Raw genomic sequence first — 25,397 nt, forward strand, 5'->3', positions numbered from 1 at the left:
TAAAAACAAGACACTTTAAATAATTGGGTGATGTTAAATGATATAGGATCATGCATTTCTTATACTCAAGGAAAACCATACTCTTTAACTGTTAAAAGAATATGAACATGCTGTATGTTCTCATTGCTGTGGTATACGGAGCTTGTATATAAAGAAAATGAGTTGGTACTCTGCCTTAAATATGTATTTGTAGGCATCCAAAGTGTATAATTTATTAATTTAATCCTTAGCTGACTTTTCCATTATTTAAAGAGACATACCATGATGTATATCATAGTTTCATAGTTGGTATGGTCGGAAGGGACCTAAGCAGGTCATCAAGTCCGACCCCCTGCCATGGGCAGGAAAGAATGCTAGGGTCAAACGACCCCAGCTAGGTGATTGTATCCATGCAGAACTTTCATTGCTACTTTTAGGACAGTGGAACTACACTTAACAGGAGGAAGAATTAATTTAATAGGGTGTTTAATCTCCATGACAACTCTCACTCAACAAGAACGTAACTTTTTTTTTCAAACACCAGAGTAGAGAACAATAGTCTATCAAATAGAAATGAGATGGCCAAACAAATTAAAATTTTCATAGCAGTTAGCTGGAAAGCTTTGTACTCAGAACAGTTTTGGGCACTAACTTGATGACGAGATACTCTACAATCCTTATCGCTAATGAAATTAGGATTAGTGGGCAAAGCAAAGGAATTAGTTATTAGTTTCAGTTTCATGGGTGGATATTTGAAGATTTTCTTTTTCCCCCTCCCTCTGCTCAGATTAGTGCCTGATCATGCTCGCTTTCTTTCTCTCCAGTCAGTGCCACTTAGTGCATTAGACCTAGGCTTGGAGACTGAGGCAACAGCTGCTGTTAAACAAGAACCAGAGGCTGTATCTACTCCAGCAGTACTAAATGTCAGGGTAAGAACTGGCATATTCAGGGTTTTGTATGTTTATAATAGGAAAGTGTATAGCTGAGGAAGGCCTATACAAACACCAACTTTGCTGTCATCTTTTAATATAATCTCTAAGACATTAAAACATTCTTTTATTTTGTTCCCCACTTTTGAACATCCCTCTGGGTTGTTATGAAGTGCAGGAGAGGCCATCTCTTGGAGAAAGTCAAATTTAAAAGGGAAACATTGTTTAAAAATGAGCCCAATTTGACTTCTATCTTCTGAGCATAGAAACTGTTCACCTAAGCAATTGGTGCTTGTATATTGTCCTGCATTAGGATCTTGAAAATTTTAGATTTATCAAGAAGAATGGCAGTTATCAAAATGAATGTTCATATCTTCCTTGAAATGAGAATGCTAGCATAGAAGTATGATCGGCATCTGAGGGGTAGGGTGTATAAAAAGAATGCACAGGAACAGTTTTTTTATAAATAGCTGTTACTTTTTGATTTATATCCTAACTGCATAATTTGTTCAGTGTGTTGTATGGCTTTCCAGCCCAGTTTGCTACACACAGCAACTGTACTTTTTGTTGGGGGGGGATGAGATCCTTTCCTTCTTAGAAAAAAAATTCTTGAAGAAATCCAGGAAACCACACATTAGCACATGCTTTTGAGGAAGCTTCTTGCTTGGACTCATGTTCTGAAATACTGTAAATGGTCCCTGCTAGTTGTGAGATACAAAGAGAATATTGACACCTGTCTTCCCCGCACTGTTCCCAGCATTGACTCCTTTTGAATTGGTTATTCCCGTCTCTAGCTGAAATACTTTAGTGTAAGTTTTGTTTTATTGAGTATTGTCTCATGGAAAATCTTAGCGGTTATTTCCCAAACAGGACAGTCTTTGTTTGTTTTTTTTTCTTTCTTCTAGCAACCTCCATCAACTACAACCTTTGTGCTGAATCAAATAAATCAGCTTCCAACTTTGGGGACTACAATAGTAATGACAAAAACCACACCTGTCACAACTACCAGACAGACTATCACTGTAGCGAAAATCATACAGACCAGCACAACTACTCGACCATCGGTTGCAGCACCAGCAGTACGCAGTGCCTTGACCCCTACTCCTTCAAAGGACCAGATCCAGCTGAAAGATCTGCTCAAAAACAATAGTCTTAATGAACTAATGAAACTGAAGCCACCTCCTAACATAGCCCAGCCAGTTGCAACAGCAGCAAGTGAGTTTTTCTATAAGTACTATTATAGAAATGTGGAGATAATTGTTTAGTGCACATCCCAAAAGAGTAGGTTGTGGTAACATTCAGATTTCATTAAGACTCGCATGTTAGATTTCAGCTACTTGAAATTGTGGAGGGAGCAGCATATAATGTACTTTATTAAAAAACCTGAACCCTGAATTCAGCCCTAAAATTTAGCAATAAGCAGCGGGTAGATGATTAACATTGGTAATGTGCTTATTATAGTCAGTTATTGCTGCCTTCTACATTTACGGTATACCTGCAGTGCTTGAACATGCGTTGTCATCTCATTTGTTCCTTGCCGTAGTATGAGTGTTGCCATTGTACGCTTAGTTGTGTGTTTGTCTTTTTTTCTTTTTTTTTTAATTTCTTCACAGATGGAGACTTGTAGAACGTGTTGGTATTTTGACCCTATCTGTGTTTCTGTAAAGCAGGGCTGTCCACCTTCCAAGTGGTCGGGGGTTACACACTCTGCAAGTTGCATTATCCAACCCTGCACCCCACTGGCTGTACCAGTGGTGGTCATGGTTTACACACTGCATAGATTCCCCCCACTCCCGTTGCACCTTGTACCTGCACTCCCACCCTGGGCTGCAGCTTGCACATGCATGAGTACTTCCCCTTCCTCTCCCCTCCCTGCTGCAATGATTCCAGAGCCTGCAACTTCACTCATTGCAGGCCATCAGTTGGACAGCCTTGCTTTAAAACTTTGAGAAGGAGAAACTGAGAATCTGCTTATTTCATGGGAGGAATACACATCAGGCCCTGTTTGTGTCAGATGCAGAACTCGATTGTGGTGGTGGCCAGTTGATTTGTAGTGCTTTTTTAATACTCTTCGAAGTCCAGGAAAAATTATTGCAGGGCTATTTAAATTGTAAGCAGCAAATACTGGGAGATACAACGTGCAGAAATGTCTGAGATCCTGAAGTAGGATAATGACCAGAGATTTAAAGTGCTGGCCCTGATAATTGAACTACTTGGGGGTGGTTTCTGTGTCTGCAAGTTCTCTACAGACTAGATCTGTGGATTTTCATATTGTGAAAATTCTTCCTGATGCCATAACTAATCCTTATGGGGACATTAGTGACTTTAAAGCAGGATTGTCAGAAACATGGCTGAAATCCCTGCCTCAGGATCTGACCTGCTGTGCCAGAAACTTGTTAGTGGAATGAACGAGAGTAGCATTAACCCCACCAGCTGCCAGCGCTATTGTGTCAGAGCCCGCACTCAAGGGATTGATGCCACTATTGCTTTCTCCGCCATTAAATTCCTGGGTCTAGATCCCTGGTGGGGTTACAGTTCTGTGGCAGTGGGACTGATGGTGTTAACCTCCACAGTTGCTAGAGCCACTGTCTAGCGTCAGCACCCAGGGGGTTAATGCAGTTGTTGCTGCTTGTCCTGCTGAGGTTGGGGATTGTCTGGCTTGTAAGAAGGCCCACAGTTCCGAGGTGGGTTGCAGGGCCAAATGACCTTGACATCCCTTACTTAAAGAATTTCAAAATGCTTTCCTGGAGTCTTAATTCTTTTTCTCTAATCCCCTTTTTAATATTTCCACTAAATGGAAGTCTTTTCCGAAAGGGAAACCTGAATAATGGGAAAACAGTAAAATTTTGTATACCCCAGTGCTGCACAAAGCAAGCAAATTATATTTATTGATCTAATCTTTTGGCTGCTGTAGTGTCGTAATGGACAGTTAAATTTTCAGACTGCTGTTGAGTGTTTCTTCTAAAGTTGCTTTTCCTAATAGTATATGCATAAACTTCTTACAGGACCTGTAAGTGTCAGCATCTCTAATAGCATCAGTTTCTAGGTTTAGCAATGAGTGTTTTTTAAATGAAAATACAGGTGATTTGGTAGTGAGGAGCAGGGGTCTTAAGAAATCTAAAGCTAACGAAGTGTGAATTAAACAAAAGTAAGAAAAGGGAAACATGCAGGACGCTTGAGATGGACTTGGTATTCAATGCAGTACCCAATTTTAATACATTTTACTTTGATATGTGGTAACAATAGCCCATGATGGAGAAGGAGGAGGGGAACAAAGGAACAGGATAGAGTATTAACATAGCATGATGGATGTAGGCAACCACATCCGTATTTCAAAATCGGACACCTTCCAACCTCTCTAGAACAAGAGAATTCTCTGGCCTGCCAGTATACCAAATAAATAACATGGATCATAAAGCTTTCTGCACAAGCTGGAAGATGTTTGGGGACGGGGGGTGGAAACAAATGTAAGTGGAGCCCAGGAGGTTTCAGAGACCATAAATATTTGAGCAATGAATAACACTTTAAATACAGTCTTTATACCACAAATCTTTTTTTAGGTTTAATCATGATATTTACAACTTGTAAATAAATAAAAAGTTCTGCCCAGAGGCATTTTTAATGCACCTTAATTCTGGTATCCAGTTTGGCTGATTCAAATGTTGCAAAAGTTCTTACTAAGGTGAGGTCTGAATGAGGCTTGGTGCTCCCACAGAAATACCATGTTGAGCTGTTATCCTGCATATTAAACAGGATGCAGCTTATTTAAGTAAAATAGTAAGTAAAATCCACATGCATTCAGAATTTAAGGGTGACACTTGCCATGAAACTGTACCCTGTTGTATTAAGTTGGTGACCTCTTTCTGATGGGATTAAAAAAAATGGGGTGACTTCACTGCTGAAGCACATCGTAAGCTCTTCAGTGATCCCAGGTGGACAGTTTGTCATTCCCTTGTGGATGATTATTCTCATTGCTTGTATTCCTTGGGCAGTTTCACCTGAATACATTATCCTTCATTTCACCCCCCACTAGTGTTTTTATATTTCAGAACGTCTGTCTTGAGTCACAGTTGCAAGGTAAAGATGTGCTTCCACTAGTAAAGTTGGGAGAACAGCAGGTCAAGTTTACAGCCCCTTGAGAATGAAGCTTCCACAGCTGGATTCTCCAGTACCCAGTGTTTTTTAAAGAATTTAAGCCACTGTCAAATATTGAAAGGAGGATCAGAGGGCAGAAACTCACTTTAGCATTACTTAGTTGCCCCTAAAATGAAAATGATTTTAATCAAGGCAGCCATTTCTGTTGTAAACTCAGCCATAGTCTGAACACCTTTGCTGCTGTCAGTCTGTCTGGCAGTTGCGTGCAAAATGTAGCTCATACAAACAGTAGCACATCCTTTTACAGCGATTGTAGCTTGGTAACATATCTTTTGCTAAAAAGCTTAGGGAGGGGGGCAAGAATTGTGCTTTCTAAACATGGAGTCTCAAGGAACTGCTTTTCTCTGGTGGCATTTCTGAAGAAGTATATAATAGAGCTGCTAAAGTTTTACTACAGCAGAAGATTTGAGTGGGGCATTTTTATTACTTGTGTGCAATTTTTAGTGGTGGTGTTATTACCTCTCCTGCCCACACCCTTGTTTCTGCCCCTTTAAAAGTAACTTTTGAAATGTGTCAAAATGTAACCCACTTTCAAAAGGATAGTGTTTCACATGGGGATGTGTAGCCCTTGTTGTCCCTTGGCTAAGGGCATATGTAGCCACTTGCTGTCTAGCCAGGGATGCTAAAGGAGGCTTCAGGGATGGAGGCAGGCACAGGATCTAGCATGGGGCTTGGGGGAGCATGTGGTAGTCTTTAGTGGCAGTGGGGATGTCCCACTTCTGGGGTAACTGGCTCTCCAGCCCTAAATCTGCTGAACCCCAGTCCTTCCTGTCCCCCAGGAGCAGAGAGGCAAGGGAGACTGCATGCTGGCAAGCTAGGCTACGGTGGCAGCATGGGGTCGGGTGCATGTCTGGAGCAGAGAAGTACAGGAGTACAGTCAAGTGCCAAGACCACTCCAAGTGCTCAGAGTGATTCCCATACAAAGGGTGCTCCTAGTGCCCGGACCCCCATTGGCAGGTCTGGTGTGGGGAGGAAAAATCTGTGGTGGTAGTTCATGGCTTCCACCACAGGGATTCCAGCCCCATATCCCTAGAACCTCTCCTCTCCTTTGAGCAGAGAGGTAAAGGGTTTGGGGCAGAACACCTGGCAGTGGCAGGTGGCCCATGGAGTGTAACCCAGTGGCTGAACAGATAATTTATCCACCCAGTTCTCCTCTTCTCCCCTGTGGATTTGAGGGTAGGGGTGGGGGAGGACAACTGGAGCACTGTGGAATATTGGAAGATCTACAAGTCCCCAGGCATACATAACCAGAAATGAAACTCTTCAAGTAGCTCCTCATTTTAAGAAGTCTGTTTTGGAGTGCTTCAGCTGCTTCGGAAATTTTTACAGGGCACGTGTGTTTTTTCCGGCTGACTCTTTGAAATGTCTCAGTTAAAGTCTGTCCATACAAAAAGAACTTACGTTTTTAACTTTGCTCTCCACTCATATAGATGAAAATAATTAAGTCCAAAATGTTGACTTTCTTGCAGAAATAATTGTAGTGTCTCCAAAGGTGGTAAATGCCACCAAACCAGGTAAGAGCACATAATCAACAACACTGGGTTTGTGGTTTCTTAAACTGTCTTAACTCGCACATAAGATGGAATCAATTATTTCATAGCTCGGTGGAGGTATATTCTCTTGGTGTATTAAAGAAGTCTCACGTATCTCATTATGGCACTGGTTAATACATTTTATTTAAGTACACATTTTTCTTTTAAAAGCAGTACCAGAACTAATTTTAAGCATGTGCAGAGATTTATGGCTAAATATATTGGTAGTGTTCTTAAGGGTATCTGTATGTTGTCAAAGACTTCAGATTTTTTTTTTTCCATTATATCAGTGGAGGTGGAAGAGGGTATTATAACTCAATATAATGGAACATCTAAATTGCAACTTTTTTTTTTTTTTAGCTGATGTAAGCAATGGTTCTGTAAAGAAGGAGGCTTCTACAAAAGAAGTAGCAAGAATATGGATAAATGATATGAAAATGCGAAGCTTTTCACCTACTATGGTGAGTACTGTCAATAAACGGATACAATTTCTTAAATTAACTTATGTTTAAGTAGCCCCAGTTCTCTCTATATAGTTCCAGGCAGACATGGAGACTTCCTGAGCTCTGCATATCTGTGAAATTATACATTTCATTCTGTAGGGGAAATTGCTGTTTGCTAGTAGTTGGGAAGCAGACCATGCTGCCAGCTGTCTAGCACGGTTTGCTTGAGCTACATGGGAGCCTCTTGAAGTTCCGATATCTTCAGATGACACCCTTGTTTGTGATGGAAGACATCTTTTGAATCTTATCTGACTAAAACTGAGGAGCAGCACTCCTAGGCTGCTTTTGAAAATTGCTTTATCCCTGTCTCACAAGATGTGCAGATCTCTGCAATCTGAAGCAGATACTTTTCCAACAGGATTGGCCTCTTGCATTATGCTGGATTACAATATAAATCCAGAGCATCATCTTCTAATGATGTACTGGGGATTTAGTGCAAGTTATCCACTAATGCTGTTGGAAGCTCTGCACTTAAACCTTTCTTCACTGAGAACTGGGTTAAAATGAGTGGTGGTTTTGTGATCTCAATGTATTTCCATAATGCAAGGCACCTGGAAGCAGTTTTAAGTAACTCCTCTGATATCAAGGATCTAAATTGGTGGTGAAGGGTTTTTAACTTGTGGCTTGAACAATATTTGTTGCAGGGGTGGAGGGCATGGGGGGAAGAATAACTTGAACTCTAATAATTAAAGCCCTAGGAAAACAATGGCCAATTGTTGCTTATTTGGGAGGGATGGAGAATACCACTGAGAGAGATACTATATAGCTATCTTGAAAGCTGTCAACTTTTTTTTTTTGATGGATGTTCATGACCTTTCAAATTTTAAAGACAATCCCTTTTAACATATTCTACAGCTATAGGTGCATTGTATATAAAAATGCTTATCCACTGACTTAGCTGCAGAGCTCAGCTCTGCTGGCTTATTTTTTCTTTCACTTTCTATGCCAGCATAGGTTTGTAGTGCTGCAGAGCATTTGGCCTATTGGTAGAAAAAAGGGAGCTGAAGTCCTTTTTGAGTCCCTTTCCAGTGATGCTTCTTTTCAGTGGAATGAGACCTCTCTGAAGACAGATGCTTTAAAAAGAATATACTGGCTAAGACTTAGTAAATATTGTAATTTTCGTACTGCTCTCTAGTGCAGTTAGGTCATTCTTATGCAACTGAATGGTGATGTCCCAGGCTAATAGTCTAGCACTGACTTGCACGTTTGTTTGTTTATAGGATTGAGTATCACCAGTATATCATACATTAACATGGGTATATTTGTATTGTAGAAAGTGCCATCTGTAAAAGAGGAAGAAGAACCTGAGGAGGAAGATGAAGAAGAAATGGGTCATGCAGAAACATATGCAGAATATATGCCAATAAAACGTATGGTTACAGTAAAAACTGCAACTAATTTTAAACAATAGTACCCATGTTAAATAAAATCTAGAGAAACATTATAAGTAATAGATTTTCTAATTATAATCTATAATAACAAAAAGGGGACCTGAATGGGCAGATTGAAACTAAAGATCTGCAGATTGAAACTAAACTTTTTGTTGCAAAAAACCGGAAGGGGACTGACTGAATACACTTTGTTCGCTATTTTTAATCTGAGAGAGATGTAAATGGCACAGTGGCACTAGGTTGCTAAAGATTTTAACTTTATTGACCACAGATGGCAAGGCACCCTTGTTTTACTGCATGATTTTTAAGAGCCATGTGCTTTATAGCAAAGATGCATAATACAATTTTGGAGACTTTAGTGTGAAGCAACACCTTCTAAGTACATTGTAACCAACTTGGCCACAACAGATTCTGAGATCCCAGGTCTGTTTTTACTGTAGTTCATTAATGAAAAAGCAGAATTTTAATGCATGATCCAGTGTGTTTAAAAAAAAGTAAAGTAACAAACTGCATTTCAGACTTCCATAAATAGCAAAGAGACTTTTGCAGTGAGCACTTATAACTAAATTGTACAGTACCTTGGTGAACTTTGACTTTTGAAGCTTTCTCCTGGCAGCCCTTGTGTTAGCATATATGTGTAGTTCTCACAAGCCTTCTTAAAACTTTCTGCTCTTGTACTCCTTGAAGTTTGCTTTTTTTTACGCATCTTTCTCTCCTCTTACAACTTCGTTCTTCATGAATAATGATATTGCTGCCCTGGCCAGCAATGCGTACGTTTTAATCACTGATTCATCTTAAATTGTGCCTGGTTCTTTATCTTTTCTCTTCCCACAATCTGTGTCCTGATGCAGTCGTGTAACAAGGTAACATTGTATAAGTTAAAAATGACAGGAGTGTTATTTGTAACATATTGGTATTCATGTAGCAGAAAAATTCTACTCCTAGTGACCCATGTCCTTTGAGGTGTTCTGTGATGGAAGGCCCCTGGGGGTCAGAGCCACTACTCAAAAGTATCAAAATGTTGAGGATTTTTGATAAAGCAGAGTTATGTTGTCATAAAAACACATTCCATAAATGGAGCAAACAGATTTCCTTGTCACAAGTTGCCTCCTTATACTGATGCCTGCCCTTATCCTTAAAAAAAAAAAAAAAAAGTACTGTTTTCTCTATACTCATAAGAACAACGGGGCTCCTAAGATCAAAGGGGAGGGATCATAGTTACCCTAAAATATAACCTGAAGTGACCAAGCTCTTGAAATTATGGTGTTGACTTCTAAAATAAATAACTTATAATAACCAGTATGAATCGTGTTTAGAGCTTTTTTTTCTCTTGCAGTAAAAATTGGACTGCGTCATCCTGATCCAGTAGTAGAAACCAGCTCGTTATCAAGTGTAACTCCTCCAGAGGTGTGGTATCAGACCTCAATATCTGAAGAAACTATTGATAATGGTTGGTTGTCAGCATTACAACTTGAAGCAGTTACTTATGCAGCCCAGGTATGTTGCTGTACAGTACTTAAAAAAAACCCCCAAAACTTTGGATTTTAAAGACGTGTGGATTAAGTATTACCATCAGGAATTGGTTGTGTAATTGGCTGAACATAACATACATCAGGGGCTGGCATCCTCTGGCCAGTGGATCAGATCCAGCCAACAGAAACATTTGATCCAGTTTCAGCAGCCGGGTAGACCCAGTTTAGATCAGAGGCTTTTCCCCACAGTGGTGGAGAGCTTCAACAGCAGTTGCTTTTCCTTGTTACCACAGGGAAAAGCAACAGTGGGGTCTCTTCCTGTGCAGCTGAACTGGGTCAGTCCATCCTGCTATTTGAAGAAGCTGGTGACCCCTGACTTGCACATTTTCTTTTCTGGCTAAACAACTTGTAGAGGTGTGTTGTAGGAATTAAAATATATTTTCTTTCACAGCAACATGAGACATTCCTGCCCAATGGAGACAGAGCTGGATTCTTGATAGGTGATGGTGCTGGTGTAGGAAAAGGAAGGACCATAGCTGGAATAATCTACGAAAATTACTTATTGGGTAGAAAAAGGGCAGTATGGTAAGTTGAGGAAAAACTTGTAATGACTGCAGTACTTAATTTCAGGATAAGTTATGGTCTGGGAGCAGGCATTAGACAAAAACTTAGATTGTTGCTTTTTGCTGTACTCTTACAAATTGCATGCTTTACTTTTTTCCTTCAGGTTTAGTGTGTCAAATGATCTGAAATATGATGCTGAAAGAGATTTGAGAGACATTGGAGCAAAAAATATTTTGGTTCATTCATTAAACAAGGTGTGGATACTTTTTACTATGTACAGTTCGGGTAAAACTTTAGGTATGCTTGTGTGATGAGATGTGCATGTTTAAAATAAGTACTGTTCTTGCTTTTTCAAACTTATTTTGAGACATTGCCATTTTTTACCCTTGTAGCTTTTTAATCTTAAAAAGCATTACTAATGCTGAACTTTAGGCGTATAATTACCTCACCCCTGAAGTCAATGAGAATAACCCACATGCCTAAATCATATACAGTATTAAGGCCTGACCAGATAATAATTCCAAAATATTCCTCTCCAGGCTTATGTGCAATTTAGGGACACTACTGGCTGAAAGTCTTGTTGTGTGAATGTTGCTTGTATCATGCAAAATTCTACATCTTGTGATATATTTTCTGAAGAGGAAATATTTTCTAAAAAGTTAAGATCTCATAGATGTTAGGGTCGGAAGGGACCTCAATAGAGCATCGAGTCCGACCCCCTGCATAAGCAGGAAAGAGGGCTGGGTCTAGATGACCCCAGCTAGATGCCTATCTAACCTCCTCTTGAAGACCCCCAGGGCAGGGGAGAGCACCACCTCCCTTGGGAGCCCGTTCCAGACCTTGGCTACTCTATCTGTGAAGAAGTTCTTCCTAATGTCCAGTCTAAATCTGCTCTCTGCTAGCTTGTGGTCATTATTTCTTGTAACCCCCAGGGGCGCATTGGTGAGTAAAGCCTCACCAATTCCCTTCTGTGCCCCTGTGATGAACTTATAGGCAGCCGCAATGTCGCCTCTCAACCTTCTCCTGCGGAGGCTGAAGAGTTGTAGGTGCCCTAGTCACTCCTCATAGGGCTTGGCCTGCAATCCCTTAGCCATACGTGTGGCCCTTCTCTGGACCCTCTCCAGGTTATCCACATCCCTCTTGAAGTGCGACGCCCAAAACTGCACGCAGTATTCCAACTGCGGTCTGACCAGCGCCCGATAGAGGGGAAGTATCGCCTCCTTGGTTCTGTTCGTCATGCATCTGCTGATGCACGCTAAAGTGCTGTTAGCTTTTTGGCAGCAATCCTAGATACAGTATATCTGTTGTCTAGGGCAGCAAAAGTGGCACAGTGGAGGAGGCAGGCAGCACGGTGGCAAATACTGCAGGGAGCATAAAACAGCAGCCAATCAAGCAGGAGAAAAGGATCAGAGTGGCACTCAGGAGGTGTAGGACTAATTTGTGGCACGCTTGCCAAAAAGATTGGCTTCCACTTGTCTAGGGGGTGTATGCAAGCCAAAATATCCCGAGTTCATGAAAGCGGACTCCTTGGCTCTGTGAAAATCGCCTTATATGGGAACCGAATTCAAAATCCTGAGATCCTGAAAGATACTATTTCCCATGAAGCACTAACTAAAGTTTCATAGATGCATAGATGTCGTAGTATCCTTCTAACTAGTGTCCCATAGGTCCCTAGAGATCTACTTGTGTTGTCACTGGAGTCATCGACACTATATACATTCCCTAAGGTTGGGGGGGAGGGGGGGGTGTCTCTGCCCTTGAATTGTGTCCCAGCGTGACGTGTTTGTAACTTAAATATAACTTGCACTTTTTTTTCCTTGCAGTTTAAGTATGGAAAAATTTCTTCCAAACACAATGGAAGTGTGAAGAAAGGTGTCATTTTTGCCACCTACTCTTCTCTTATTGGTGAAAGTCAATCTGGTGGTAAATATAAAACCAGGTTAAAGCAGCTTCTTCACTGGTGCGGTGAAGACTTTGATGGAGTTGTATCCTTTTTGTTTCTGGATGTTCAACAGAAGTAGTTGAACCATTATCTATTTATAAGACCACATTTTGGGAGCAAAGCTGTTCTGTGCATGTTTATTTTAACTTAACTTACTTTAGGACACTTCATTAATTTGAACCAGTTTCAGACACACACTTCCAATCAGGCTTTACTCAAAATGCGACATGTAAATGTGATCTATGTATGATCTGATTCTTATAGCCTGTTGGTGTAAGTCAGCTGCGTTGAAGTTATTGATGTAAACAAGGGTCAGATCACTTGAAGATCAGAAGCCTACTTAACAGGGGTTGTGCATCTGGAGTAGAGTCTTGGGAATCTGACATTTTGTTAAACTCTGCATAATGTGTTTTACATAGATATTCCTTTTCCTAAAGAATAATTACAGTATTAAGAAGAATAACTCTAATATATATGAAAGCATTGCATTTAATGTTAATTGTGCACCGGGGAGTGTTTAAAATTGAGTCTTTTGCTGGGGTGTAATCAATTTGTTTGCCTGAAGTTTCTGTAGATCCAGTCCAATTACTGGAATTGATGTTTACAGTGAATGCTGTACTTTCACTTGCTATCCATACATTTTGGTCTGTATTCAGTAAAAAACGGTATAATGTTTATTCCTTAATTTAAATTCAGATAATATTTGATGAGTGTCACAAAGCAAAGAATCTGTGTCCGGTTGGTTCTTCAAAACCAACAAAAACAGGTCTGGCTGTATTGGAGCTTCAGAATAAACTTCCCAAGGCTAGAGTTGTTTATGCTAGTGCTACAGGTAGGTACTAATTAATTTACAATAAAATTCTGATTGCTTTTTCACTGGCATGGGTACAGTATGTGTTTTTCTTTCCAGGTGCATCTGAGCCACGAAATATGGCATATATGAACCGCCTTGGAATATGGGGTGAAGGAACCCCGTTTAGGGAATTCAGTGACTTCATTCAGGCTGTTGAAAGAAGGTAATACAGAATGCCAACAAAAGCTGCTATAGTTCTGGTTGCATTTTGGTTTCCATTTTAGTCCTGATTTAATTCATTCATAGTTCCCTGAAACTATCAGGTTTGAATCTTTCAGGCTTGTTTTCTGCTGTAGAAGTAAATTTCTCTGATTTCTTCCCCCCCAATAAAATTTTTAAAAAGAAAATACATTGGAGCAGGAACAGAATATTGGATACTTTCCCATTTTTAGATTTAAAAAGCCCCCTAAATCTTCTACAACTGAAAAGGTTGGAATGAGTGTTCTTAAACTTGGTAGGGACATTGTGTGTGATATCTGGTTTTCTTGCAATTTTTTTTCTGAAGAGAGTCTGTATTTGTTCAGTACGCTTCATACAAGAATTGTTGTGCGCAACAAATTATGATGTGTATTGAAGATGAAGATGGTCATGAAGGTCTGCTGTATAGCCCATAACATCAGTGGAAGGAAGTCTTTTCAGGTTTTTTTGTTGGCTTTCGGGCAGATAGTTCCGGATCATGCCATCTCCCATTTCATAGGAATGTGCAGTTGAATTCACCCTCCAGAATTTCCTAAAAAAATCAAAGGTGGGAAGTCCCATACAAAATATAGTACTAGCAATCTTTTTGCATTCTTTACCTTATAATGTTTTTCAGATGCTACATATCAAGCAGCTTTCTGTAACTGAGACCTTGTACGTTATCTCAAATAACCAAAAAAGGCCTTTTCAGCAGAGATCACTTGTGCAAATAGTCTATTTAGCATATTTTGTACGTCGTTAGCTGTGCAGTGAAGGAGTGATATGGAAGCTAATCTGAGATTAATCTGGTTTATATATTCAAAGTTGATTCTCCTCTGTACCCCCCTCCCCTCCCAGCTGCACCCAAAAGCTGTCGTGCTGGTTGGCTGACAACTTTAGTTCTTTTTACACTGGCATGAATGAGAAATGAGAGTAAAACTTGCACCTGTATTTAAAACATTCTGGAGCAACTTACATGAAACAACTTGTAATGTTGACAATGAAATTGAGTAAAGAAGTAGGGAAGTAACCACAAAATATTCATATGAGTGCCACTTCATAATATAAACATTTCGCAACTCATTTTGTGATTATAGCTCATGTTTATGAGGGTTGAGTTAGCTGTTCATGAAACCTTGACCTGCGGTATTTCTTAATTTCAGTATTTATACAACTTAATACGAATGGTTCATATTGTTTGTGAAGAATGCTAGTTTCATAATCCAAGTGCACTCATTTCATTTATTTCTAAACTGCTTGACTTTTTTTCTGGTAGGACGAGTTTACAGTAATCTTGAATAACTTTTTTACCTTTTGTTCAGAGGCGTCGGTGCCATGGAAATAGTTGCTATGGACATGAAACTGAGAGGAATGTACATAGCAAGACAGTTGAGTTTTTCAGGTGTGACCTTCAAAATCGATGAAGTTTTACTTTCACAGGACTACGTTAAAATGTATAATAAATCTGTGAAACTGGTAAGAGTTTTATTTTTATTTAAATATGGCTTACGAGTTTAAGCTGGTAGTAGTGGAAAGCTTAACAACTTTGATCACAGTGCTGTTAAAACTTAAGAGTACTGTCCTGATCAGACAGCATGCCTTGCTGGCAGCTTTTAACACACCTTCAACTCCCCTGTGAAATATGAACTTTCATTGCTAACTAGGAGAAGTTTTACAGTCTTTTCTCCTATACCTGAAGAAGGGTGCTTTTGCCCCAAAGCTTGCAAATAAGGATTTTTTTTTTTAATTTTTGTATTATTTTTATTTTAATTTTTTGCAAAAATCTAGTTTGTCTAATTAAAGAGATCACCTTCTATCACAAGTTCTGATTTCTTTTGCTGTCAGAGGAAAGGAATGAAGTCTGTGTGGCTTAAGGATTTTCTTTGAGAAAGAACAAGCCTAAAGAGGAATTTACTTCACAAACATTGCCTAAAATATTTCTTTGCAAAATGACAAGTGTTTAAGCGCTCTGAGCCTCTGAAGAGTTGCGCACACAAGCTGTGCTGCTGGTTGAAAAGAACATAGGAGTTGCAATTCAGTCATGCACCTCACTTAGCTAATACTGCAGTCTTCTCTGTTTACTTGACCTGCATGTACTTCTACAGTTCTCTGTGCTAATGTATAAATGGTGACTTCCATTGGATAATCTGGATCAAATTTGTAGGTTTGGAGGGCACGTATGTATAAAAGCCCATTTGTGAAATCTAGCTATAATTTAATCCTGAAATATATATGTTGCGCAGCATCTTTTTCAGAATTGCAACACAAAACAATAAACAGACACATTTTTATATTTACCTGAATCCAAGGTGCCTCATCTCCCAGTTAAATAGTATATGTGGAAAATTCTCCAGCAGCTCTGGCTCTGGGACAGCCAGAAATGGTGGCCCTGGCAATCTTACCATCAGCAGGAGCCACCCCAACCAGAGGCAGATTGCGGCTCTCCTCCATCTTCACCCTAGGGCTGTCACGCCTGCCCTAGCTGGTACTTGAATACAAGGCAAGGCTTGCCCCCCCATGTTAATTGAGGGGGGACCTTGCCTTGAATTCAAGTAAATACAGTAGTATTAGAAACAAATATTAGCCAGAAATTGTGCCAGCAGAGTGTAACTGGGTAATAAGTAGAAAATACTTTGAGATGGGTATGGTGTATTATCCCTTCAGGAACTCGCTTGTGAACTTAGGTCCGCAACATGCCAGAAGCTTTTGGGGGGCAGACGTAAAGTCAGATGGCTTTAACTCATTCCAGTTTTTGTCTGCATTTCATTGTTTTATCTGTTCAAGTCTAGTGCTGCCACAATAAAGACAAAGGTCTTATTTATCTTTAGATGTTAAAAAATGTCTCTTTAAAATCATGACTTTGAAAGTTAAACTTAAATGTTATTTCTTCAGTGGGTAAGCGCCAGAGAGAAATTTCAACTAGCAGCTGATCTTATTGATGCGGAGCAGCGAATGAAGAAGTCTATGTGGGGTCAGTTTTGGTCAGCTCACCAGAGGTTTTTCAAGTATCTCTGCATAGCATCCAAAGTTAAAAGAGTAGTCCAGCTTGCTCGAGAGGAAATCAAGAATGGAAAGGTAAGGCAGTTGAAGTCTGACTTTGGTTCAAAATGTTTAAAAGACCTTTATAAATATGGAGCCATGGAGATTACCTTTTAAAAATGTTTCTCATCTGGTTAACATGTTTAAAGTGTGATGATTCTGAAGCCAGTGTTGGAAGAGATACATAAACAGAAATCCACACGCTTGTATTTTCTTCTTTTTCACTTACCAGTCACTGAGTTTTGTATTAATTTCACTTACGCTTTTCCTCCTCTTTAGTGTGTTGTTATTGGACTGCAGTCCACAGGAGAAGCAAGAACCTTAGAAGCCTTAGAAGAAGGTGGCGGAGAACTAAATGATTTTGTTTCCACAGCAAAGTAAGGCTGTTTTTAATATTTGAAAACCTAAATCTAGTTAAGTGTATTATCCCTTCAGGAACTCACTTGTGAACTTAGGTCCACAACATGCCAGAAGCTTTTGGGGGCAGATGTAAGGATGTACAAATACTTGGTTTTTAGTACTATCTAAACAAAACTTGGTGCCATGTCACAGCAGAAAAAAACAAGTTTGGGTTAGTTTTGGCCCCTGTATACGCTGCCAATAAGCAAGTTGTCTTTTTTTAAATATAGAATTATCCATAACTTACTATCTTAAATATTTTGAAGTGACATATTACATGCCTTTCATATTTGATACCTTGCAGTGTTTTTAGGTTAGAGTTAAGGAATCCTAAGGGTCCTTAGCCACACTCCAAAACAGATTAGCATGTAATTTATGCTTCCCTTTTGGTTTTGCGTTCAGTATTTTTTTGTATTGCTATTTTGAAATGTTAGATAGCTGCAGCGTTGCCTGCACTGTATTAAGTTACTTTTTAAAAAATTGTTGCTGACTTGCACTGATCTTCTCAAAGCAAGTGAGAGAAACTGGGATGTCAGACAAGTTCTCAGATGATACAGAGCAATGATTTAATCATGTTGTATTTCACCCATATTGGAAAAAACAGATCCCATCAAGAGAAGAGCTTGATGAAGATTAAGTGGGTGATTTGACTTCAAATATGTCTGAACTTTTGAACTGAGGAAGAAAAAACAATTGAGAATTGGTGTTTGAAACCAGAGAGCTTTTTAAGGTTTCTGGTTAAAAACTTATGCCAGTGTCCTGAAACACTGCTATAAAATAAATGCCCATAACAGCGTTTGGTAGGGTGATGAGATGGAGTAGTACAGTTTTCATTCACTACACCCGTAAAATGAAATTCAAACTGTTTATTCAGTGATTGGAAGAATAAAAAGAAAGTCATTGGATTATTACATACATTTCTCCATTTTGAAAAATGCAGCTGGGTTGGAGTAACGCTAATTCTTGTTGTTCTTTGCACAGAGGAGTATTCCAGTCTCTTATTGAGAAGCACTTTCCAGCTCCTGACAGGAAAAAACTTTTTAGCTTGTTGGGGATTGATTTGACTGCTCAGAGTAACAACAATTCACCCAGGGACAGTCCTTGTAAGGAGAACAAAATGAAGAAACGGAAAGGTAAGGTTTCATCTGTTGTATATTTATAGTGAAGTTGTGGAAATGTCAACTCTTGAATTTATATATAGGAGGTATACATCCAATAAGCTTTTTGAGGGGCAGAGAGTACCGGCATTCACATATGGGCATACATATGTTCGTCCAAGACTGGGATTACAGCAGTTTGTATAAACTAGCATTCTTACAGGTAGTAAATCGAAGGTACCGAAACTGTTCCACTGGTTTCCAACCGAAGCCCTAAATCCTATCATTTGTTTTTAGTCCAAACTTACACTGAGTGCAGAATTTGTAAACACTTGGTAGATACGTTGAAGTAAGTACACTTATTTTTAAAATGTTCCTCATAACTTTGTCTTGTGGCAAAAAGATCCTGAGCTCCTCTTTATAGTGAACTTAGGTTATTTTATGTGCTTTCTCCAACTGATATTTCTAAGAGAACTGCCTACTACAACTTTAGTTTTTAGAAACTGAAGTAATGAAACTAGCTAAATTCTGGAAAACAGCAAATATTGTGAAAATATTGAAAGAGAGCAAAATAGCAGTTAACCTGTCTTTTTAAATTGTAGCTGTTCCAAGTCTTATTCCTGTGCACATCCACTCATTAGTTTTACAGGCTTGCAACTTTAAAAGCCTGTTTCCTTGGCCTTTCCTGCTAAAGTACTTCAGTAATTTTATAATTTTTATTTCAAGTGTTGGTTTTAACAATTCTTATTTAATTGGAGCCATTTGAATGACTTCTAAATTGAGGGGGGAAAAAACAGAATTGGAGAACATTTTTTTTTCCATGAGTTGCATGTGAACTGATTTAAGATTAACTGAAAATGGAATTCTGTAAACATTGGAAAGATGTATTCAAAATGAAGTGGACTCCAGTCTCCAGGAAACGATTCGCAAAACTTAAAGATTCTCCAAAACTTAGAACTGGATATCTTATCTTTTCAATATAATCTTTTATAATCAGCATTCTGTGTTACTTAACTTTGCTTAAAGTTGGCACTCACTTTTAATTCTGAGGTTTCCTTTTCTTAGCCGTTGGAGTGACAGGAAGGCAGATTGTGCAAAAAAGAATAAAATATCTGCAACTCAATTCATTTTATATTTTTGTGTGGAGTAGGTGAAGAAATAACCAGAGAAGCCAAGAAAGCTCGTAAAACAGGTGGTCTGGCTGGGAGCAGTTCTGACGAAAGTGAGAGCGAATCTGATGCCTTGGACAATGAAGAGAGTGACAATGAGAGTTCTAAATTTTTGAGTTCTGGAGATGATGATGACTTTAACCCATTTAGAGATGAATCCAGTGAAGATGATGAAGATGGTAAGGGAACCTGGATTAACTTCATTGAGCCTCTAGCCATATATGTGCAAATATCATACTTCCTATATGAATTTGACCTAAGCACTTTAATACAAGACAAAATAAAAAACTTTATCATAAATGTATAATCTAAAACTGTAGATTATTCTAGTGATGCTGAAAAGATGATAGCTCTGGCATTGTCATTTTACAGCCAGTTTTAAACTCCTTTTGTGCCCTAAAATCTTAACTAGCAGATGCAAGGGGGGTTTGTAATTTAAAAAAAAAAAAAAGTTTGGAAAGTGGGGAGTGACTGGTTTTGAAGCTACTTCAAGCATTTACTGTATATTTTATTTAACTTCAGATCCCTGGTTAATTAGAAAAGACCACAAGAAAAATAAAGAAAAGAAAAAGAAGAAAAGTATAGACCCTGATTCTATTCAAAGTGCCTTATTAGCTTCTGGTCTTGGATCAAAGCGTCCTAGCTCTTTTTCTTCCACTGCTAGTACTACTACTTCTACTACTAATACATCAGGTATGAACAAGTTTGAGTTTGTTTGTGGAATGTCTTCTGTGTCTTCAGTCATTTTAACCATTAAAAACGTAATTGCTTAACTTTTTTTTTTTTTTGGTCTCTAATTTTCAGCTAACAGTAATACCAACAACAGCTTTGTAACCAGCCAAGATGCTGTTGAAAGAGCCCAACAGATGAAAAAAGAATTGCTTGACAAACTGGAAAAACTAGCAGAAGATCTCCCACCTAATACATTGGATGAACTTATAGATGAACTTGGTGGTCCCGAGAATGTGGCAGAGGTAGGTTCATATAATTACAAGTTAAGAACTTGGTACTTCCCTTATTTCATTAAGTAATGATGGCATGCTAACTGGCTGCAGTGAATTCATGCACAGAGTATTTTTTGTGCAGCTGTGTAATGGAGAACAGAATTGAGCTGGTAAGCAAGGAGTTAGTTTTGTGGCTTTGGTAAAATGTTTTTTTACCCCAAGTACAATAAAATGGAATAAAAAAAGTACAGAAGGGATCTGAGTGATTAAGGTTGAGGAGACTAGGAATCATATGTAATAGTACTTCCCAACTTATGGTGCTGGATACAAGGTGCATTCTCATTGGGCAAGGAACACTGGCTTCTTCATGGTTTTCTCTACGCAGTTTTGCTCTCCTGACTGCTTGTATTTAGCTGATGAGTATAAATAATACAGGATGATCCTGTTCCCTTCTTATTCTCAGCTTCTACCATTCAGGCAAGGAAGACCCAGAGCTGTATAATGAGAGGGTGAGGGCATGGGTGAGCTTCATAAATTGGCGCTTTTTTTTTTTTACCTGCTTTCTCAATTGAGACACCACCTTTCCAGAAGGATGCTTGTCTGTCCACAATAAATCCTTTATTTCTGGTCTCAAAGACCCTGTAAAGTTCAGTAAAGTTTTGTTCATACTTTTAAATTACTCCTTCCAAAATTACTGGCCTCCCTTTTATGTGGTGGTCCTGACTCTTTAATCTAGGGTGTAAAGTGCTAAACTCTAATCCCTGTGGAGCCTTTCATACTTCTGCTTACTGAATGTTAGGATTTGGGGAGTGGGGGTTCATTCAAAGACTTTAATTATTGCCACAGCATATGAAATTGCCTGGTTACTAATGAGGCTTCTGATGTCAGTCGGTAGAGCTCTACAACTGTGGTCCTCATCCCTTCTACACAACTGGCTTTACAGTCCCCTTCCTATTTCCAAGTGCATTTCAGCCAGAGGCCTTGGATATTCAATTTGAAATTTCTGTTACATGGACAGTTCTGTGTTAACGTGTAGCCTAAAATGTTACTTTATTTTAAAGATGACAGGCCGCAAAGGGAGAGTTGTAAGCAATGATGATGGCAGCATATCTTATGAGTCAAGATCTGAGCTTGATGTGCCTGTTGAAATTCTAAACATCACCGAAAAGCAGAGATTCATGGATGGAGATAAGGTACATGTTTTTCTATATTATTTCGAGAGGTTTTAAGACACGTAAGAGGACTTATGACCAGGATATAGGTTGCTATATTCTTAAAGTAGCAGTTTGAAAATCACCTGGAAGTATAGTACAGTGGTAATATTAGGGCTATCTAGAAGATATGTACCACAGTAATCTATAGCGCTTCACTCCTCAAAACCCTAGGTACTTAGTAACCCTAGTAGTATGTGGCTATGGCATGCCCTGAAGGTCAAGCTCCCTTTCTGTTAAGGGTGGGACTTTAACTGTTAGGTTTAATAAACACTTTCTGATTAGAAAGAACTGTTCATTTCAAATAGATGCTTCTACAGGGACTTTCGATGCATCATCCATTTTTTTTTTAAATGTAAAGCTTTTTTTCCTACTTCCTTGCTGTGTTAGAGCCTCTTCTGGGGGTAGTGTAGTATAATTGTGGTCACCTCTATCTCCAAAAAAGCCATTTTTCAATTAGAGAGATGCAAGGAAGAACACGAGTTATTTGGTTTGAAGAAAATTGGAAGACTGAAAAAGATGGATTTATCATACAAAAAAGATTTAAAAAAACCCCAACACGCCAAGATCTATAATAATAGATTCTATAATAATAGAGCACCATTGAGTAGCTTTTGTCTTCTCCTGTTCTAACAAGAAGGGGATGTTCAGTTTAACCAAATGATATCTTCAAAACTGATGAAAGCAAATACTTTTTCTTGCAACGTAATCCAGCTGGAGCTTACTGCCACAGGAGGGCATCAAAGTCAAGAATTAGGAACCTTCAAGAAAGGGACTAGATGGTATGGATAAGAATGCCTGGAAATATTTAATCCTAACATTTTAAAAAGGATGCAACACCTTTTTAAAGTTCAAGGTCTAAGCTTTTTTTTTTTCCTTCTGAAGGTTAGAAGGACATCTTCATGAAACCAAATGTCTTCCTAGCATGGGTTTCCTTCCCTAGGGGTATCTGATGCTGGCCACTGCCAAAGAATACTGGGCGTGGGACACAGACTATGGGGTCTGATCAGCTATGGCATGTTTTGTGCTCTGTATTTCTGGAGGCACCTAAGAGTAGCACCACTGGACAGCACATAGGTCTGCTCATTTCTTGCTCTGTTTGCAGATCTGCCAGCTCCCATAATCAGTTCTGGTATCTTTCTACTACTTGCACAGTCAGAGAGAGTCTGCAGAGTGTTGCTCACTCTCAGCCAAACGAGGAGACTTCTGGTTATAGGGCTAGTTGCTTTTCTTACTCATAACTGACCTCTTCAAATGTGCCCCCAGAGGTGTCTTGTCCCCTAGCTTCAGTCCTCCCAGAACAGAACCATGGTTTTCCTCCCACTCTGAGACCACGTGCACTGTGCTCTGTCTCTCAGCCCTGCATCCTCATCTTCTACAAGCTTCCAAATGGAAACATAGTTTTTAAAATGCTTAAAATTGCTATAGCCTCCTAAATTAAATTTTGCAGGTCTAGCTGTTGGCAGAGTTGTTGTATTTTTTTTACCACCTTTATGGAAATAAGTATTGTTCGCAATGAAATGAAAAGGTGACTGCATTGTTATACCTGTCTTTAAGATAAATACACTTTCAAATGCCAGCCACCACCCCTATAGAAAGGGGACAAAGGTTGCAATAAGGCCTTTTTTCCTTTAAGAATCATGGGGTTCTATCATAACACTTCCCTTTTGATGTGGCAAGACTGGATGCAGGTTTGCCAAAAAAAAGTTGCTGGAAGATAAAGTAACAAACCCCTCTTGCTCTCAGATTGTCTCCACTGTTTGTAACTTAATGACATGGATTGAACACCAGCCTTCTTGCCTTCCCCACATGATTAACACTTGGGATCAAATAACAGTTAGCACTTCAAAATTTGCTGAGTTTCTACACATCTGGAAACCCAGGTTTGCTCTCAAATGTACTGCTAACTAGCCGTTGTATTTCATCTGTTTTAAGAACATTGCCATCATCTCTGAAGCTGCCAGCTCAGGTATCTCTTTACAAGCAGACCGGAGAGCTAAGAATCAGAGGCGGAGGGTGCACATGACTTTGGAGTTGCCATGGAGTGCAGATAGAGCAATACAGCAATTTGGTGAGTAACTTCTGGTTTTAATTCAGCCAGTTCAGAACCCGTGTATTGCACATCACACATTCATACGGTATCAAGTTCAGCCATTGGGTCTTTCATTTTGTTACCTATAGTGGGTTTTGTTGCACTCCAGTAGGTAAAAACAATTATTACACTAGATGCTTACATATTTGTCTTAATTGTGTTGTATTTACTGTGCATTTTTATGAAGTAATCAGATTCAGAATGTTTGTGTTCATGGTTTTGCTATACTATTTACAGTAAATACTGAAATATTCACAGCAAAGCTAACACTTTTTTGTTGTTTTTTTAGGCTTTTATTAGTACAAAAGAAATGGTTAGCTTACATATAAATAACTAAGCTTCCCCTGTCTACAAGCAGGAATAGAATTTCTCTATGCACCCAGATGTCTGACTGAGGCTGATGTGATGTGCTTTACTCCATGTGTATGCCTAGACTTTTTCCTCTCTGTGTATAATGCTTACTTGTTTCTCTTCAAAGGATTTATCTAACAGTTATACATATGTAAGAAGTTTCTCTAAATTTGGCAGATTCTGATCATGCTGCTTTGACACTCAACTTGCATACATTGCACCGTAAAGTTAAATGAATGGTCTTTTATTGCTTGTTTGCAATTCTGGGAACTTCCTTTAGTTTTCTTATGAAAGATATTCTGAAGAGCTGCTCATTGGGATTTGTGTAATATGTTTTTCATTGTGTTTAATTATGCAGGAAGAACCCATAGGTCAAATCAAGTTACTGCTCCAGAGTATGTGTTCCTCATTTCTGAATTGGCAGGAGAACAGAGATTTGCATCTATTGTTGCAAAAAGATTGGAGAGTTTGGTAAGGCATGTTCATACTCAAATAAAACATAGGTATTTTTCCCCCAGTACAGGGTTCCTTGTGTCTTTATAATTACAAGGTGCTTTCTTGACAGGGGGCTCTCACTCATGGAGACAGAAGGGCTACAGAAACTCGAGACCTTAGCAGGTTCAACTTCGACAACAAGGTGACTGCTTTCTTTGTTTCAGTAAAAATACTAGAAAAAGTTAGAACTACCTGCCTGTGGCAGGAGGCCTTCCTCTCCATCCCTTAGTGAACTCTTTTGGTTTTGCTTTTTTCTTAAATTCTGTCTGCTTTTGGAGTATATAGTGTTTACTCTGTGGTATAAAGTGCCATGGAAAACTGTAGTCCTCTAGAGACAGTGTGACTGTATAGAGTGCCATAATTTTATAAAAAGTGCTAGATAAGGGTTGAGGTTTTAATCCCAAGCAGTTTGTGGTCATTCACTTAGAATAAGCCATGAATTTTTGGGTCATATGTAAAGAAAAATCTAAACTAAAAAACAAACAAACAATAGATTTAAAATGTTGGTTAAATCCATGTATGTATGTTGTGCAAAATCATGATGTAATTTTTTTTTTTTTATGCAGTATGGCAGAAATGCTTTGGAAATTGTTATGAAATCCATTGTGAATTTAGATTCCCCAATGGTGTCCCCGCCTGCTGACTATCCAGGAGACTTCTTTAAGGGTAAATAGAAGTTAGTATGTTCTTGTTGCTAGCTTTTTGTTGAGGTTGGTTGGTTGGTTTTAAAAGAATTGTTTATTTCCATATTCATCAGGCTAGCGGATTAGGTTTTAAATTGAAGCAATTATTCTTGATACCAAGTGACTTGATTCTGTTCAGATTGAGTGTGATCTGTGAATTTGAAATTCCTGTACAGAACGCTGTCTTCTCTAGAGTAAGAGAATATGTCCTCCCATGATAACAGAAGAATATAATTTCTGCTAATATTTAAGATGTTGGTTTGGTTTGTGAAAAGAAAAGTAGGGATTAAAATGGTTTTCTGCAATGGACATCAGTTTCAGGGACTACTAACATCTTGTCTGCACCTACTTATGTTACCAAAGTACTGCCACCAACGATTTAAAAAAAGAAAAACAACTGTTACCCTTCTATTTTTGCTC

The 25,397-nt window shown here is 38.9% G+C and overlaps 1 protein-coding gene across 3 annotated transcripts in view; it reads left to right on the top strand.

Annotated features, from left to right (window-relative positions):
- SBNO1 (strawberry notch homolog 1) overlaps positions 1-25,397 on the top strand; it is a 38,567-nt gene that overhangs the window by 7,495 nt on the left and 5,675 nt on the right. The window contains exons 3-25 of one of the 3 annotated variants that reach the window (XM_006015119.3): positions 309-313; positions 1,814-2,123; positions 6,533-6,577; positions 6,956-7,056; positions 8,372-8,468; positions 9,826-9,986; positions 10,413-10,546; positions 10,689-10,779; positions 12,349-12,510; positions 13,164-13,299; positions 13,378-13,483; positions 14,820-14,973; positions 16,390-16,572; positions 16,816-16,913; positions 17,917-18,068; positions 19,183-19,380; positions 19,724-19,894; positions 20,006-20,175; positions 21,207-21,338; positions 23,292-23,427; positions 24,158-24,270; positions 24,365-24,436; positions 24,861-24,960. In XM_006015119.3, the coding sequence (XP_006015181.1) occupies positions 309-313; positions 1,814-2,123; positions 6,533-6,577; positions 6,956-7,056; positions 8,372-8,468; positions 9,826-9,986; positions 10,413-10,546; positions 10,689-10,779; positions 12,349-12,510; positions 13,164-13,299; positions 13,378-13,483; positions 14,820-14,973; positions 16,390-16,572; positions 16,816-16,913; positions 17,917-18,068; positions 19,183-19,380; positions 19,724-19,894; positions 20,006-20,175; positions 21,207-21,338; positions 23,292-23,427; positions 24,158-24,270; positions 24,365-24,436; positions 24,861-24,960 (3,027 nt within the window). Of the gene's footprint in view, positions 1-308; positions 314-650; positions 909-1,813; positions 2,124-6,532; positions 6,578-6,955; positions 7,057-8,371; positions 8,469-9,825; positions 9,987-10,412; positions 10,547-10,688; positions 10,780-12,348; positions 12,511-13,163; positions 13,300-13,377; positions 13,484-14,819; positions 14,974-16,389; positions 16,573-16,815; positions 16,914-17,916; positions 18,069-19,182; positions 19,381-19,723; positions 19,895-20,005; positions 20,176-21,206; positions 21,339-23,291; positions 23,428-24,157; positions 24,271-24,364; positions 24,437-24,860; positions 24,961-25,397 lie in introns of those variants that run through there. The other 2 variants (XM_025198143.1, XM_025198147.1) reach the window with 2 other exon arrangements.

This window comes from Alligator sinensis, unplaced genomic scaffold (assembly GCF_000455745.1).
Source record: "Alligator sinensis unplaced genomic scaffold, ASM45574v1 scaffold628_2, whole genome shotgun sequence".
Classification (NCBI taxonomy): domain Eukaryota; kingdom Metazoa; phylum Chordata; order Crocodylia; family Alligatoridae; genus Alligator; species Alligator sinensis.